Source organism: Physeter macrocephalus, chromosome 12, assembly GCF_002837175.3.
Source record: "Physeter macrocephalus isolate SW-GA chromosome 12, ASM283717v5, whole genome shotgun sequence".
Taxonomy (NCBI): Eukaryota; Metazoa; Chordata; class Mammalia; order Artiodactyla; family Physeteridae; genus Physeter; species Physeter macrocephalus.
In genome coordinates this window covers 88,967,133-88,985,830 of record NC_041225.1, presented here as the reverse complement: position 1 = coordinate 88,985,830, position 18,698 = coordinate 88,967,133, and the positions used below count along the sequence as shown (strand labels likewise).

At 39.3% G+C, this 18,698-nt stretch overlaps 1 protein-coding gene and 1 pseudogene across 1 annotated transcript in view; one reads left to right on the top strand and one right to left on the bottom strand.

The window, feature by feature from the left end:
• Positions 1-378: 378 nt before the first annotated feature.
• Positions 379-1,040, bottom strand: LOC102980257 (chromobox protein homolog 1-like; annotated as a pseudogene).
• Positions 1,041-10,736: 9,696 nt separating this feature from the next.
• SLC4A5 (solute carrier family 4 member 5) overlaps positions 10,737-18,698 on the top strand; it is a 107,197-nt gene continuing 99,235 nt past the window's right edge. Inside the window, exons 1-2 of the mRNA XM_055089270.1 lie at positions 10,737-10,870; positions 18,354-18,434. Of these exons, the coding sequence (XP_054945245.1) occupies positions 10,753-10,870; positions 18,354-18,434 (199 nt within the window). The 5' untranslated portion in view covers positions 10,737-10,752. The remainder of the gene's footprint in view (positions 10,871-18,353; positions 18,435-18,698) is intronic.

The window sequence follows — 18,698 nt, the reverse complement described above, 5'->3', positions numbered from 1 at the left end:
ATGCTGTAAAAATGCAGAGTTAACACTATTGGGAAGAAGGCTGTGGGTTGTGGAGATGCTCTTTGAAGATCTATAGTATCTTTTGCTCTCCCACATCCCATTCTGCAAGTGTTGTCCTTCATAGAAAGCCCTTTGCTTTTCTCAGCAAAGTTCAGAATGGGTTGCCTTGAAACACTGACCCTCCTTCCCCTCCACTGGAATGGATGTGCAAACTATACAGCATGGAACGGCTTTAAAGCACTGGACTGCTGTAGGGCACGGAAACTGTACTGGCTCTTCAAAGGACATCTTCTCAAGCCACCTCTATGGTGTCAAGACAAGTAGAACTCTTTCTTTCCCCACTTGAAACCCACAGTCAGATGTGACAGGGGCCGGTACTCAGGAGAGTTGATTCTTGTCATCTTTTTTGTCATCATCCTCTGAGGGGTAGGAATGCCACATCAGCCTTTCCTCATAGGAGGATATGACAACCTGTGGGCACGTTGACATTGGCTTCCCTGGCAGGGACCAGGTCAGCCTCATCAGAGTTTTTCCACTTCAACAGGAACATGAGTTCTCCACTGGAGTCTGTAGCTCCAATAATCCACTCGGGCTCCAAACCCTGAGCAAAGCCTTGTGGCTTTTCTGACTCTTCTTTCTTCTTCTTGGTTTGCTCTCCTCCCCCTTATCTTCCGAATCAGAATCAGCTTTACGCTTGCCTCCCTCTGATTTATCTGTCTCATGTGCTGTTTTCTGTGACTGCAGGAACTCGGCAATGAGGTCGGGGCAATCCAGGTTTTCTTCTGGCTCCCATGTGTTGTCCTCATGTGAGAACCCCTTCCACTTTAGGAGGTACTCCGCTTTGCCCTTAACTACTTGACGGTGGAGAACTTTTTCCACCACATGTTCTTCTTCCTCTTCTTCTAGCACCTCCTCCACTTTCTTCTTGTTTTGTCTTTTCCCCATGGTGCCCGTCAGCTTTCTGGTATAAAGGGTGACGCTGCTCAGAGCAGTGCCCGTGAACCCGAGACGAATCAGTGCCGCGCTACTTGTGCATCTTGTCCAGCCGGCCAGGCGAGTGGGGACCAGAAAAGCAACAAGCCGGTTGACCGCGGTCGAGCCCCTCACTGAAGCGGCGTTCCGCAGGTGCCGGCCAACCGCCCTTCCCTCAGCCAAACAAAAGAGCCTGGCACTCTGCGCTGCCGCCACCAGCATCTGGAATTATTTTTTAAAATTGAGGTAGAGGATTTCCTTGGTGGTGCATTGGCAGGCACAGGACATGGGTTCGAGCCCTGGTTTGGGAAGATCCCACATGCCGCGGAGCAACTAAGCCTGTGTGGCACAACCACTGAGCCTGCGCTCTAGAGCCGGCGAGCCACAACTACTGAGCCCGCATGCCACAATTTCTAAAGCCTGCGTGCCTAGAGCCCATGCTCCACAACAAGAGAAGCCACCGCAATGAGAAGCCCGAGCACCGCAATGAAGAGTAGCCCCTGCTCGCCGCAACTAGAGAAAGCCCGCGTGCAGCAACAAAGACCCAACACAGCCAAAGATAAATAAATTTTTAAAAATTGAAGTAGAGTTGATTTATAATGTTATATTAATTTCAGGTGTACCACATAGTGATTCAATAGTTCTAAAGATTATACTCCATTTAAAGATTTTTTTTTTTTTTTTTTTTTTGTGGTACACGGGTCTCTCCCGTTGCGGAGCATAGGCTCCGGACGCGCAGGCTCAGCGGCCATGGCTCACGGGCCCAGCCGCTCCGCGGCATGCGGGATCTTCCTGGACCGGGGCACGAACCCGCATCCCCTGCATCGGCAGGAGGACTCTCAACCACTGCGCCACCAGGGAAGCCCGTAAAGATTTTTTAAAAAAATAGATTTATTTATTTAGGCTGTGTTGGGTCTTTGTTGCTGCTCGTGGGCTTTCTCTAGTTGTGGCGAGTGGGGGCTACTCTTCATTGTGGTGCACAGGCTTCTCATTGTGGTGGCTTCTCTTGTTGTGGAGCACGGGCTCTAGGCGTGCGGGCTTCAGTAGTTGTGGCTCACAGGCTCTAGAGCACAGGCTCAGTAGTTGTGGCGCAAGGGCTTTGTTGCTCCACGGCATGTGAGATCTTCCTGGCCCAGGGCTCAAACCCGTGTCCCCTGCATTGGCAGGCAGATTCTTAACCACTGTGCCATCAGGGAAGCCCACTCCATTTAAAGTTATTATAAAATATTGTGTATATTCCCTATGCTGTACATTACATCCTTGTATCTTATTTATTTTATACCTAGTTATTTTTACCTCTTAATTCACTTCCTTGATCTTGCCCCTCCCCCACCCTTCTCTCCACTGGTAACCACTAGTTTGTTCTCTGTATCTATGAGTCTATTTCTGCTTTATATTCACTGGTTTGTTTTATTTCTTAGATTCCACATATAAGTGAGAGCATACAGTATTTGTCTTTCTCTGTCTGACTTACTTCAGTAAATATAATACCCTCCAGGTCATTCCATGTTACTGCAAATGGCAAATTTTCATTCTTTTTTATGGCTGAATAATATTCCATTGTGTGTGTGTGTGTGTGTGTGTGTGTGTGTGTGTGTGTGTATTGCATCTTCTTTATCCATTTGCCTGTTGAAGGACACATGGGTTGCTTCCATATCTTGGCTATCATAAATAATGTTGCTATGAACACTGGGGTGCATGTATCATTTTGGATTAGTGTTTTTGTTTTCTGCAGATATACACCCAGGAGTGGAATTTCTGAATCATATGGTAGTTTTATTTTTAATTGTTTTAGGAAACTTCAGACTGCACCAATAGTGGCTGCACCAATTTACATTCCCACCAACAGTGCACTAGAGTTCCCTTTTCTCAACATCCTTGCCAACATTTATTACTTGTTGTCTTTTTGACAATAGCCATTCTGACAGGTGTGAGTTCATATCTCATTGTGGTTTTGATTTGCATTTCCCTGATGCTTAGTGATATTAAGCACATCTTCACATACTTATTGGCCATCTGTATATTTTCTTTGGAAAAATATCTACTCAGATCCTCTGCTCATTTTGTAATTGGGTGGTTTGTGTTTTTGATATTGACTTGTATGAGCTCTTATATATTTTGGATATTAACTCCTTATCAGACATATCACTTGCAAATATCTTCTCCTGTTCAGTAGGGGTCCTTTGTGGTTCCATACAAGTTTTAGGATTAGTTGTTCTAGTTCTGTGAAAAATGTCATGAGTATTATGATAGGGATTGCATTAAATCTGTAGGTTGCTTTGGGTAGTATGGACATTTTAACAATATTAATTTTTCCAATCCATGAACAGGAATATCTTTCCATTTATTTGTATCATATTCAATTTCCTTCATCAATGTCTTATAGTTTTCAGAGTACAAGTCTTTCACCTCCTTGGTTAAGTTTATTCCTAGGTATTTTATTCTTTTTGATGCAATTGTAAATGGGATTTTCTTTCTTTCTCTTTCTGATATTATTAGTGTATAGAAAAACAACAGATCTGTATACTAATCTTGTATCCTTCAACTTTACTGAATTTATTTATTAGTTCTAATAGTTTTTTTTGGTGGAGACTTTAGGTCTTTCTATACATAGTATCATGTCATCTGCAAATAGTGACAGTTTTACTTCTTCCCTTCCAATTTGGATGCCTTTTATTTCTTTTTCTTGCCTGATTGCTGTGGCTAGGATTTCTAATACTGTGTTAAATAGAAATGGTGAGAGTGGGCATCCTTGTCTTGTTCCTCATTTTAGAGGAAAAGCTTTTGGTTTTTCATCATTGAGTATGATATTAGCTGTGGGTTTGTCGTAAATGGTTTTTATTATATTGTGATCTATTCCCTTTGTTGAGAGTTTTGTCATGAATGGGTGTTGAATTTTATCAAATGTTTTTTCTGCATCTATGGAGATGATCATGTGATTTTTATCATTCCTTTTGTTAATGTGGTGTATCACATTGATTGATTTGTGGATGTTGAGCCATTCTTATATCCATGCAATAAATCCCACTTGCTCATGGTGCACGATCATTTTTATATATTGTTGAATTCAATTTGCTAATATTATGTTGAGGATTTTTGAACCTATATTCATTAGGAATATTGGCTTTTTTGTAGTATTTTTGTCTGATTTTGGTATCAGGGTAATTTTGGCCTCAGAATGAATTTAGGAGTGTTCCTTCCTCTTCAATTTTTTGTAATAGTTTGAGAAGGATACATATTAAGTCTTCTTTATATGTTTGGTAGAATTCCCCTGTGAAGCCATCCAGTTCTGGACTTTTGTTTCTTGGGAGTTTTTTCATTACTGATTCCACTTCTTTTCTTTGGCCATGCCACGCAGCATGTGTGATTTTAGTTCCCTGACCAGGGATCGAATCCATGCCCCCTGCAACATAAGCACAGAGCCCTAACCACTGGACTGCCAGGGAATACCCACTGAGTCCATTTCAACCCTAGTAACCAGTCTATTCAGATGACCTATTTCTTCCTGATTCAGTCTTGGAAGATTGTATGTTTCTAGGATTTTATTCATTTCTTCTAGGGTGTCCAGTTTGTTGGCATTTAACTGTTCCTAGTATTCTCTTATGATTGTATTTCTGTGATATTGGTTGTAATTTCTTGTCTTTCATTTCTTATTTGGTTTCTCTCTCTTTTTTCTTAATGAGGCTGGCTAAAAGGTTCATCAATTTTGTTTATCTTTTCACTAAACCAGCTCTTGGTTTCATTGATTCTTTCTTTCTTTCTTTCTTTCTTTCTTTTTCTTTCTTTCTTTCCTTCTTTTCTTCCTTCCTTCCTTCCTTTCTTTCTTTCTTTCTTTCTTTCTTTCTTTCTTTCTTCTTTTGGGGGTGGGTCTCTATTTTATTTATTTTCTTTCTGATCTTTATTATTTTCTTCCTTCTTCTGACTTGGGGCTCTGTTCTTCTTTTTCTAATCTCTTTTGATGGTAAATTAGGTTGTTTGAGATCTTTCTTGTTTCTTGAGGTATGCCTGTATCACTATAAGCTTCCCTCTTAGAACTGCTTTTCCCGCATCCCATAGATTTCAGAAAGTTGTGTTTTTTATTTTCATTTATTACAAGGTATTTTCTATTTCCTCTTTGATTTCTCTGTTGATCCATTGGGTTTTTAATAGCATGCTGTTTAGTCTCCACGTGTTTGTGTTTTTCCCATTTTTCTTCCTGTAATTGATTTCTAGTTTCATACTGTTGTGGTCAGAAAAGATTCTTCATATAATTTCTATCCTTTTATTTTTTTTAATTGGAATATAATTGCTTTACAATGTTGTGTTAGTTTCTGCTGTACAATGAAGTGAATCAGCTATATGTGTACATATATCCCCTCCATATTGGACCTCCCTCCCACCCACCCCCATCCCACCCATCTAGGTTATCACAGGGTACCAAGCTGAGCCCCCTGTGCTATACAGCAGGTTCTTACTAGCTATCTATTTTACACATGGTAGTGTATATCTGTCAATTTAAATCTCCCAATTCATCCCACTCCCCCTTCCCTGCTGTGTCCATACGTCTGTTCTCTAGGTCTGCATCTCTATTCCTGCCCTGCAAATAGGTTCATCCGTACCATTTTTCTAGATTCCACATATATGTGTTAATATACGATATTTGTTTTTCTCTTTCTGACTTACTTCACTCTGTATGACAGACTCTAGGCCCATCCACATCTCTACAAATGACCCAGTTTCGTTCCTTTTTATGGATGAGTAATATTCCGTGGTATATATGTACCACATCTTCTTTATCCATTCATCCGTCGATGGACATTTAGGTTGCTTCCATGAGAAAGTACTTATTTCTAACAGGAATAAATCTTATTATTGACGTTGCCATAAAAGACCAACTTGGATAAGCAACTACCTCATTGTAGTTTTGATTTGCATTTCTCTAATAATTAGTGATGCTGAGCATCTTTTCATGTGTTTGTTTGCCATCTGTATGTCTTCTTTGGAGGAGAAATGTCTGTTTAGGTCTTCCACCCATTTTTTGATTGGACTGTTTGTTTTTTTGATGTTGAGCTGCATGAGATGTTTGTATATTTTGGAGATTAATCCTTTGTCAGTTGCTTCACTTGAAAATATTTTCTCCCATTCTGAGCATTGTCTTTTCATCTTGTTTATGGATTCCTTTGCTGTGCAAAAGCTTTTAAGTTTAATTAGGTCCCATTTGTTTATTTTTGTTTTTATTTTCATTACTCTAGGAGGTGGGTCAAAAAAGATCTTGCTGTAATTTATATCAGATGTTTCTCCTATGTTTTCCTCTAAGAATTTTATAGCTTCTGGTCTTAACATTTAGGTCTTTAATCCATTTTGAGTTTATTTTTGTATATGGTGTTAAGGAGTGTTCTAATTTCATTCTTTCACGTGTAGCTGTCTAGTTTTCCCAGCACCACTTAATGAAGAGACTGTCTTTTCTGCATTGTATATTCTTGCCTCCTTTATCGTAGATTAGGTGACCATAGGTGTGTGGGTTTATCTCTGGGCTTTCTATCCTATACCATTGATCTATATTTCTGTTTTTGTGCCAGTACCATACTGTCTTGATGACTGTAGCTTTGTAATATAGTCTGAAGTCAGGGAGCCTGATTCCTCCAGCTCCGTTTTTCTTTCTCAAGATTGCTTTGGCTATTCAGGGTCTTCTGTGTTTCCATACAAACTGTAAAAATTTTTGTTCTAATTCTGTGAAAAATGCCATTGGTAATTTGATAGGGATTGCACTGAATCTGTAGATTGCTTTGGGTAGCATAGTCATTTTCACAATATTGATTCTTCCAGTCCAAGAACATGGTATATCTCTCCATCTGTTTGTGTCATCTTTGATTTGTTTCATCAGTGTTTTAGTTTTCTGAGTACAGGTTTTTGCCTTCTTAGGTAAGTTTATTCCTAGGTATTTTATTCTTTTTGTTGCAGTGGTAAATGGGTTTGTTTCCTTAGTTTCTCTTTCTGATCTTTCTTTGTTAGTGTATAGGAATGCAAGAGATTTCTGTGCTTTAATCTAGCCTTTTAAATTTGTTGAGACTTGTTTTGTGATCTAGTATGTGATCTATCCAGGAGAACATTTCATGTGCACTTGAAAAGAATGTGTATTCTGCTCTTTTGGGATGGAATGTCCGGTAGATATCTGTTAAGTCCAACTGGTCTAATGTGTCATTTAAGGCCACTGTTTCCTTATTGATTTTCTGTCTGGATGATCTGTTCATTGATGTAATATGTGTTATGTCTGGATGATCTGTTCATTGATGTAATATGTGTTAAAGTCCCTACTATTATTGTATCACTGTCAATTTCTCCCTTTATGTCTGTTCATATTTGCTTTATATATTTAGTGCTCTTATATTAGGTGCATATATTTACAAATGTTATATCCTCTTCTTGTATGGATCCCTTTATCATTATATAATGCTATTCTTTGTCTTTTATCATAGACTTTTTTTAGGGTCTACTTTGTCTGACATAAGTATTTCTACCCCAGCTCTCTTTTCATTACAGTTTGCATGGAATATCTTTTTCCATCCCCTCACTTTCAGTCTGTGTGTGTCTTTGCTTTGACGTGAGTCTCTTGTAGGTAGCATATAGATGGGTCTTTCTTTTTAAATCCAATCAACTACCCTACATCTTTTGATTGAAGCTTTTAGTCCATTGACATTTAAAGTAATTATTAACAGGTGTGTATTTATTGCCATTTTGTTACTTGTTTTCTGGTTGTTTTTGTAGTTCTTCTCCATTCTTTTCTTCTTCTTTTAGTCTTATCCCTTGTGGTTTAACGATTTTCTTTAGTATTATGTTTGTGTTCCTTTCTCTCTAGTTTTTATCTATTATAGGTGTTTTTCTATTATAGGTTTTTGATTTGTGGTTACCATGGGGTTCATATATGTTGACCTATAACTATATCTACTTGTTTTAAACTGATAATCATTTCACTTTAAACACACTCTAAAAGGTCTACTCCCCCACGATGTTTTGTGTTTTGGGTGTCATATTTTACATCTTCATGTCTATGCCTTAACTGTTTATTATGGTTATATTTGATTTTTACAATTTTTGTCTTTTAACCTTCACGGTAGGTTATTTAAATGATTGATCCTCAGCCTTTACTGTATAGTTGCCTCAGTGTTTACTGTATAGTTGCTTTTACCAGTGGGATTTTTCCCTTCCTGTAATTTCTTATTTCTTGTTGTAGCCTTTTCTTTTCTACTTAGAAAAGACCCTTTAACATTTCTTTTAAGGTCAGTTTAGTATTGATGAACTCTTTTAGTTTTTGCTTGTCTGAGAAGCTCTTTATCTTTCCTTCAATTCTGAATGATAACCTTGCTGGGTAGAGTGTCCTAGGTTGTAGGGTCTTTTTCCTTTCAGAACTTAAACTATATCATGCCACTCCCTTCTGGCCTGCAAAGTTTCTGCTGAAAATCAGCTGATAGCCTTCTGAGGTTTCTCTTGTATGTGACTCCTTTTTTTCTTGTGGCCTTTAGAAGTCTCTCTTTAAATTTTTGCCATTTTAATTATAATATGTCTTGGTGTGGGTCTCTTTGGGTTTATCTTCTTTGGGACTCTCTGTGATTTCTGTACCTGGATATCTGTTTCCTTCCTGAGGTTCAGGAAGTTTTCAGCCATAATTTCATGAAACACATGTTCTACCTTTTTCTCTTTCTCTTCTTCTGGCACCCCTATAACATGAATATTAGTATGCTTGATGCTGTTCCAGAGGTCCTTTAAACTATTCTCATTTTTAAAAATTTGTTTTCCTTTTTGCTCCTCTGATTGGATGATTTCCATTATTTTATCTTCCAGATCACTTTTATGTGTTTTTCTGTATCAACTAATCTGCTATTAATTCCCTTTAGTGGTTTTTTCATTTCAGTTATTGCATTCTTCAGCTCTCCCTGGTTCTTTTTTATATTTTCTATTTCTTTGTTAAAATGCTCACTGTGTTCATCTATTTATTTCCCCAGTTCATTTAGCATTTTTATTCTTATTGTTTTGAACTCTTTTTTTTTTTTTTTTTTTGGTATGCGGGCCTCTCACTGCTGTGGCCTCTCCCGTTGCAGAGCACAGGCTCCAGACGCGCAGGCTCATCGGCCATGGATCACGGGCCCAGCCGCTCTGCGGCACGTGGGACCCTCCCGGACCTGGGCACGAACCCGTGTGCCCTGCATCGGCAGGCGGACTCTCAACCACTGCGTCACCAGGGAAGCCCATGTTTTGAACTCTTTATCAGTAAATTACTTAGCTCTGTTTCATTAGGGTTTTTTCCTGTTTTTTTTTCTCTTATTCTTTCATTTGAAACATAATCTCCTGTCTTCTCATATTGTTTATCTTTCTCTGTCTTTATGAAATTAGGTGAACCGTTACTTATCCTGGTCTTGAAGGCATGTCCTTGTGTAGGAGCTCCCTGTGCAGCCTGTGTGTGCCCAGTGGCTTTGGTGGGAGAGCTGGATCTGAAGTAAGCATGGGCAGTATCTTCCCAGGGTGTGCTGGCAACCACAGCCTTGGTGGGAGGCAGGGATGGAGTTGGAGGGGCTAGAGCCAGAGTCTGGTTGAAGCCATGGCTTATCCTATGCTCAAGCAGGAGCCCTGAGGGAGTTGTTTCTCCCATGTGTGGTGGCCTTCACTGAAGGCATGCCTGGGATCTGAGGGCTTGGGGCTGCACTTCTGTGCTGGTTTCATTCTTTCCCCAGTGTGCACACCTTGGTTATAGGCTGGGTTGGCGCTGGTGGGGTTGGTGTCACACCACTGGGATGGCCCTGCACCCTCCCAAGTGTGCACAGAGATTTGTGCCTCAGCAATGATGGTCTCTGTCCTGGAGTTAGCTTCACTCCTTCCAGGTGTGCAGATTCTGAGCAGATTGCTTCTCCTCCCTTCCTACCAGATTCCATATGGATCTTTCTTTACAACTTGGTTGTAGAAGAGCTGTTTTGCTAGTCCGCAGGTCAAGTTCAGTGAGATTCACTCTATATATAGTTGCAGGGTTTTTTGTTTTGTTTTTGGCCTCACTGTGCAGCATGCAGGATCTTAGTTCCCCGACCAGGGATCGAACCTGTGCTTCCTGCAGTGGAAGCATGGAGTCTAACCACTGGACCATCAGGGAAGTCCCCATATAGTTGTAGTTTTTCCCCCGCCCCCCCACTGAGGAAAAATGATTCTGAAGGCAGTTCATTTGTTCATTTGTTGGTTCATAAAGTTAGTAAATATTTCTTTTCTTTTGAATTTTATTTTATGTATTTTTTTATACAGCACGTTCTTATTAGTTATCCATTTTATACATAATAATGTATATATGTCAATCCCAATCTCCTAATTCATCACACCACCACCACCCCCCTGCCACTTTCCCCCATTGGTGTCCATATATTTGTTCTCTACATCTGTGTCTCTATTTCTTTTTTTCTTTCTTTTTTATTTTTTTGTGGTACACAGGCCTCTCACTGCTGTGGCCTCTCCCGTTGCGGAGCACAGGCTCTGGATGCGCAGGCTCAGCGGCCATGGCTCATGGGCCCAGCCGCTCCGTGGCATGTGGGATCCTCCTGGACTGGGGCACGAACCCGCGTCCCCTGCATTGGCAGGCGGATTCTCAACTACTGCGCCACCAGGGAAGCCCTGTCTCTATTTCTTAGTTGTAGTTTTTTTTTTTTTTTTTTTTTTTTTGGCGGTACAAGGGCCTCTCACCGTTGCGGCCCCTCCCGTTGTGGAGCGCAGGCTCCGGACGCACAGGCCCAGCGACCATGGCCCACGGGCCCAGCCGCTCCGCGGCATATGGGATCCTCCCGGACCGGGGCACAAACCCGTGTCCCCTGCATCGGCAGGCAGACTCTCAACCACTGCGCCACCAGGGAAGCCCTTAGTTGTAGTTTTGATGTGTTCATGGGAGGAGGTGAGCCCAGTGTCTTCCTGCCTGCCATCTTGATCTGTCACTTGGAATTCTTTTAGGTTTTTTTGTTGGTTACCTACACCCCTCTAAATAATAATAATAATAATAATAATGATAATAAATCTCCTGCTAGTTATCAAAGTTAGATATCAGTCACCTACAGGTGACTATTTAACTATCATACACAACACCTATCTCCTCTTCTTTATCCTCCCAATGTAGATATATCATTGATGTTTTTAGTTAAAAATCAGTGTTTATGCTGTTATGATTATATATATACCATAATCACATTTTATTTCTTACAGTTTTAATTTTCCCTGGTGTTTCTAATTGCCTTTCTTTTTCTTTGCACTTTTTTTTTCATTTTAAAATCTTATTTATTTATTTTTTGGCTGCTTTGGGTCTTCATTGCTGTGCGCAGGCTTTCTATAGTTGCGGCGAGTGGGGGCTACTCTTTGTGCAGTGTGTGGGCTTCTCATTGCGATGGCTTCTCTTGTTGTGGAGCACAGGCTCTAGGCATGTGGGCTTCAGTAGTTGTGGCATGTGGGCTCAGTAGTGTGGCTCGCAGGCTCTAGAGTGCAGGCTCAGTAGTTGTGGCACACGGGCTTAGTTGCTCTGTGGCATGTGGGATCTTCCTGGACCAGGGATCCAATCTGTGTCCCCTGCATTGGCAGGTGGATTCTTAACCACTGCGCCACCAGGGAAGTTCCTCTTTGCACTTTCTGTCTTTGTCACTTCCTTAAGTTCCAAATTCTCAAGGAGTGTATAAAGTCTCTTGAATTTCATCTTTTCCTTGGTGGTTCCTTCGGAAACATCATTTTTAGCTATTTTGAGGACTGACTGCTCTCTAGGGCTATATCACAGCTGTTGCCCAGGGACCTTCTTTCATTATTTTTCTGTTTAAACCCCTCTCTCCTGGATCCTATTGTCTTCCCCTTCTTTGTTCATGGAGGTAATATATATTATACATGCATAACTTCCTAAGAAGATATGAGAGAGAAGTGAAATTATTTTTTGCATATCCTAAGCTGTCTTCTACCCTCACTCTTGACTGGTGGTTTGGCTAAATAGAGAATGCTAGACTGGAAACTATTCTCTCACAGAATTTTGAAGGCATTGATCTGGCATCTTCTCTTGTCTAAGTTCCTAAAGAGCAGTCTTCTGATAGTCTGATTTTTATTCATTTATAGGTGACCTGTTCCTGTTTCTTTAAAAGTTTTTAGGATTTTTCTTTTCTTCACACTTAATATCCTAAAATTTCATAATGACATATCAAAGTGTGAGGATTTTTCTTCCCAATCATTCTTTGTGTAGAGTACTCAGTTGGCCCATTTTATTTGAGACTACTATGTCATAGTGTTGGGGAATTATCTTATTTATTATTTATCTTATTTATTTAAAAAATTAAAATTTTAATAATAAAATATTTCAAACCTGTAGAATGATAGTTATATGTCATTGTCCAGAATTAGCAGATGTTAACATTTTATCATATTTGCTTCATATCTATATCTATCTATCAAAAATATCAAAGATACAGCTGAAACATCACCATAAACCTTACCTGTCCCCAGAAGTAACCTGAAGTTAGTGTGTCTCATTCCCCTGCATGATTTTATGCTTCTATTACTTATAAATGTAACAATAAATAACATTGGCAGTGTTTTGTGTGTCTTAAAGTTTTATCTAAATAATGTTATTTTGTTTGTATCTTTTTACAACTTGCTTTTTTTTATTCATTATGTTACTGAGCTTTCTACACGTGATACATAGAGATCTAGTTCATTCATTTAAACTCCCTATAGCTTTCCATTATGTATCAGTTAGGAAGACCTTCAGCTAAAAGCAACATAAAACTTGGCTAGTAGGTTAAAAATACTAGGTAGATTTTTTCTTTTCATACAAAAGGAAGACCAGAGATAAACAGTCTAGAGCTCAGAGATTTTATCAGGAGCCCAAGTTTATTCTAGCCTTCTGCTTTGTCCTTAGCCTGTGCCTTTGGTTTTCATACCTGTCACATCATTGTTGCAAGATGACTGCTTCGTCTAGAAGTCTCATGCCTAGAGTCTGTGCAGGAAAAAGGGGAAGGTAAAGGGCAAAACATGCATTCTAACTGTGTCTGTCACTTTTTATTAGGAAGATAAAAATTCTCCTGAAAACCCTACCCAGTAGACTTCCATTAAATCTCATTGGCTCGGTAGGGTAGGGTCACATGACTACTCCTAAAATCACTTACTGGCCAAGGGCCATAAGATTACAATGAATGGTTTAGACAGATCACAGTTTATGTCTGGGGTTGGGGAAGGTATGTATGGCAATCAAGGGCCCTGTGTCTCTACCTGAGCAAAATGGGGTTCTATAAACAGGCAAGGAGAGGAAGGAACGAACGTTGGAAAGTGTAGCAGACACTTCTAGATGAGCACTCAGTGCCCATTCTCCCTGTTTTCCTTACTAGCAGAACCCAATCTTATTTACCCAGAGTCTTTTAATTCAGGTGTGGTTTTGAGTAACAGAGAAGTTAACTGTAAATTTAGTGGTTTAATTTTTCACCATAAAAAGAAGTCCAAGTGTGGGCTGTCCATTGCTGGTAGAGTGGTTCACTGAAGATGTTAAGGACACAGGCTCCTTTTTCCCCCTGTATCCATAGTTAGCATATGGCCTTCACTCCCATGATGACAAGATGGCTGCTGCACTTCCAGGCATCATGTTCCAGGCTCTAGATATAAGGATGAAATATAATTTGCCAGATATAATACGGTTTACCAGGTAAAATACAGTTTGCCCAGTTAAATTTGAATTTCAGATGAACAGTGAATAGTTTTTTAGTATAAGTGTGTCTCAAATAGTGCATGGGGAGACTTCCCTAGTGGTGCGGTGGTTAAGAATCTGCCTGCCAATGCAGGGGACACGGGTTCGAGCCCTGGTCGGGGAAGATCCCACATGCCACAGAGCAATAAAGCCCATGCACCACAACTACTGAAGCCCGTGCGCCTAGAGCCCGTGCTCCACGACAAGAGAAGCCACCGCAATGAGAAGCCTGCTCACCACGACGAAGAGTAGCCCCCTCTTGCAGCAACTAGAGAAAGCCTGTGCGCAACAGCAAAGACCCAACGCAGCCAAAAATAAATAAATAAATAAATAAATAAAGCATAGGGCATACTTATACTAAAAATTATTTATTGTGTATGTGAAGTTCATATTTAACCTAGAGAAACTGTATTTTTGTTTGCTAAATCTAGCAACCCTATTCAGGGAGGGAAGGAGAAGAAGGAAAAATGAAGGGGGTTTCTTTTGGAGTGGATTTATCCAGGAAGGGAATCTTTTTCCAGGTTCTTTCACCTGTATCTCTTTAGAGAGAGATTGCTGAAGGGCATCTGGGGGAAATGATTTTTTTCAGTTGGCCACATTGCTGCTCTGAACAAAATAAGAACAGAAGAGGGGACAGACATCAGGCAGGTAGCTAGCAGTGTCCTCCACACGTGCCTCCATGCACACAGCCCCACCTTGTTTCCCCATCATCCCCAAATAGTTATATCCAGTGGGGACGTTTAAAATATTTCACAACCAATATGGCACCAACACTAACCAATGAGAATGAATACCCAACTGATAAGAATGGATACCAGCCACAGACAGAAGCCATACTGTTGCATATTGGAAAACCAACTTTGCTTATATCACAATTTTTGGTAAAATTAACATTTATATTTATTTATTATGACTGTATAAATTTTGCTCACAGTTGACTTGCATAGTGTACCATGATTACTTTTCCTTTCTACAATTCTTTATTCTTGGTAGAATCTCGGTACCCTCTCAAAATAGTCAAATTCATCCAGATAATTGATCAGTTCTAGGTTCTCCTTGGAGACATCCTGTCCAGAGCCTGATCTAAGATGCACCTGTTGCTCCCTGGACTGCTGCACAGCTCCCCTCCTAGGACCTACCTGTGCCAATCTTTTGTGGTGAATCCCATTTCCCAGATGCCATATTCCTTTCTTTGATGTTCCTTCATCTTGCTTCAATCACTTCCTGAGAAAATTTTTGAGACATTTCATGTCTGAAAATGCCCTTATTCTACTCTCACATTTGATTGATAACTTAGTTAGGACTGAAATTCTAGGTTGGAAATAATTTTTCCTCAGTTTTAAAGGCATGAATCCCTTGTCTTATAGCTTCCACTGTGGCTATTCAGAAATCAATGCCAGTTTTCATGGTGGATTCTCTGTAGGTGAATTATATTCTTATTCTGGAAGCTTTTAAGGTCTTCTCTTTATATGTAATATTCTAAAACTTCATGGTGATGTGAGTTGGAGTGGATTTTTTGTATGTATGTATGTATGTATTTTTGGCTGTGTTAGGTCTTCTTCGTTGCTGCGCATGGGCTTTCTCTAGTTGCGGAGAGCGGGGGCTACTCTATTACAGTGCATGGGCTTATTGTGGTGGCTTCTCTTTGTTGCAGAGCACAGGCTCTAGGTGCATGGACTTCAGTAGTTGTGGCTCACGGGCTCTAGAGCACAGGCTCAGTAGTTGTGGCTCATGGGCTCTAGAGCACAGGCTCAGTAGTTGAGGCACACGGGCTTAGTTGCTCCATGGCATGTGGGATCTTCCCTGACCAAGGCTCCAACCTGTGTCCCCTGCATTGGCAGGAGGATTCTTAACCACTGAGCCACCAGGGAAGTCCTGTAGTGGATTTTTTTAAAAAATTATTTTTCTGAGCTCTCAGCAGCCCCTTTCAATCAGGAGATTCAAATCCTTCAGTTCTGGGCAGTGTTCTTATGTCATTTTCTTAATAATTTCCTCTCTACCATTTTTCCTGATTTCTCTTTCAGAAACTCCTACTACTTTGATTTTGGAACCCCTGGATTGATCCCCTGATTTCCTTGTCTTTTTCCTAAAATTTTTCTTTGTATTTGTGCTCTATTATCTGATGTATTTTTTCAACTTCATGTTCCAACTCTTGTATTGAAATTTTTCTTCTAACATCTCTTTAATTTCCAAGAGTTCTTTCTTATTCTTTAAAAGTTCCAGGTTTATAGCATTCTGCTTTTCTTTTTGTCATGGATACAATGTTTTTTTTCTAGTCCACTTGAAGATGTTAATTATATGGTTGTTAAGTGGTTCTTTGGCTGCTCGCAGTTCTCCTGTTTTCTTGGACTTTGTCTTTTCCTGTTTGTTTTGGTCTGTGTCATTCTGGTGATTCTGCTGGCCATCATAATTTGGAGTGGAGATGCTAAACAGCTGTTTGACAGCCTGGACTTCTTGAATGATAGACTCAAGGTGGGCAATTGGGTGGAGCCCTAACCATTTTGTTAGAGATCTCCAAAATGTCAGAATCTTTAAGTCCTCCAGTCTCCTGCCTGGAGTGTGTAAGCTTCATTACTGTTCTAGGAGAGGGCTGAGTGAATTTAATCTTTAATTTAATTTAATTTAATTTAATTTAATTTAATTTAATCTTGAATTTAATCTTTAATTAAATCCTTTTTTCCCCCAGTGAAATGACATCTTCTTGCTCTCAAATAACCAAGGGCCATCTGAGTTAACTTTTCCATCTTCTGGGATAGGGGAGCCATTCTAGGAGACTGAACGTAGGAGCGAGATCTGAGGGTTTAACTTAGTCCTTATGAAGATTTTCAACCAACTCTCCTGTTTTCGGCCCCATCCTCTATCCTGGTGTTCAGGTGTAACGACTACCTCCAACTCCTCTTTCTCTACTTTTGAGAACAATTTTGTATAAGTTAGAGACTATATATACTTGAAGATTCAGATAAAACATTTAAAAAAACTATATGCTTCTAGTGTTTATTTTTCTTTTCATTACAGAAATTTTTCAAACTTAATAAAAATAGAAAAAATAATATGATGATCCTATTGTCCCTACAAAGCAGCTTCAATAATTATCAATATATGACTGGTTGTGATGCCTTACCTGTAAGCATTTCAGTTATTGGTTAATTCGGAGTTTCTAATTCTTTAAAGTTATTTGATCATTTCTATTACTTTTCTAATCAACTATCTGTTTATTAGCCTTGTGACTAAGAGCTATAGTTCCAGAAACAGGCAGTCTGGGTTTGAATTGCTGTTCCCCCCTTTGAGCAGTCAATTATGCGTTCTGTGCCTCAGTTTCCTCATCTGTAAAATGGGAACAACAATGTTACTTATAGCGAAGATTCAAGTAAGTCATACATGCAGAGCAGAGCATTTAAAATAATGCCTGGCACATTGCAACAGTAGCTGTTATTATTATCTAAGTTAAAATGTATTGGCGTGAAGTTTTTCATGGCATTCACTTATAATTTTTAAATTCTCTACTATATTTTTAGTTACATCCCTTTTTCATTCCAAATGTTGTTTACGTATGAATATTCTCTTTTCTTGTTGATTAGTCTTGCATGGTTTGCCTATTTTAACAATCTTTTCAAATAATTGCCTTTAGATTTATTAACCATCTCTATGCTCAGTTGTTTTCTATTTCATTATTTGTTGCTTTCATCTTTTATATTTATGTTCTTCTACTTTCTTTTCTCTCTCGTTTTTTTCTAAGTTTTTCAGTTAAATGCTTATCACATTTATTTTTCTTCTACTTTCCTCTCTCCCTCCCTCTTTCTTTCCTTTCTCCCTTTTTTCTCAAAGTATATTGTATCCCACAAGTTTCAAGTTGTAATTCAAGTCTAAATATGTAATAAGTTCCATTGTGATTTCCTGTTAAGCCCATCATTAGAAATTATTTTTACTTTCCAAATATATGTATATATATTTATTATACACATATATATATAAATATATATTTATATATTTATTTATATATATAGTCATTCCTTGGTATCTGTGGGGAATTTGTTCCAGGACTGCCCACTCCATACCAAAATCTGCGATGCTTAAGTCCCTTATATGAAATGGCATAGTATTTGTGTATAAACCAAGGTACCTCTTCCTGTATGCTTTAAATCATCTCTAGATTACTTATAAGACCTAACAATGTAAATACTATGTAAAAAGTTATAAATACAATGTAATGTTATGTAAATGGTTGTTGGTGTGTGGCAGATTCAAGTTTTTCTTTTTGGAAATTTCTGGAATATTTTTAAAAAATATTTTTGGTTCATGGTTGGTGGAATTCATGGATGCAGAACCCACAGATAATCTGTATAGTTTGGGGGGGGTTTGTTTTTAGTTTTTTTACTGTAGAAGTATGATACAGATTCTTTAAAATTTACTAAGGCTTTCCTGAGACCTAGTATATGTGCTCTCTTTGTAAATGTTCCATTTGTACTTGAAAAAGAAGTGTGTTCTCTTATATATATATCTCCCCAACATATATATATTTGAGCTTCCTCAATTTGTTTATATGTTCTTTTGTCTTAATTTTTTTCATCTTCATTAAGGTCTTCTGCTATGAGTATGAATTTGACCATTTCTTCTTGAAATTTTACCTTTTTGTGTCATATACCTTTTGAGGTTGTGTTCATCTTTTACTTTATAGTTATGAAGGTGGAGGAGGAAAAGGCTGGGGTAGGGAAGCTGGACCCCACTAACTACAGGAGGCGATGTCAGGATCAGGAAGGTAAGGTCACCTTGAGAACTTGATGCAAATTCTCGGAGGGTCTGGGAATTCCTTGGATATCCTTATAACAGCCCTTCCAGCTGGGGAAACTAGAGAGTTGGTCCCTTTCCCTGACCCATCCACAGTGTCTCCTCTAGATCTGGTGGGACCAGCCTTAACCATGTCTTAAAGGGACCACGTGGTCAGGTTGGAGGCAGGTAACTGGTACTAGAATTATGGCATAGCTTCTCCAACACAAAATTAAACTCACTTATTTTACAAGCT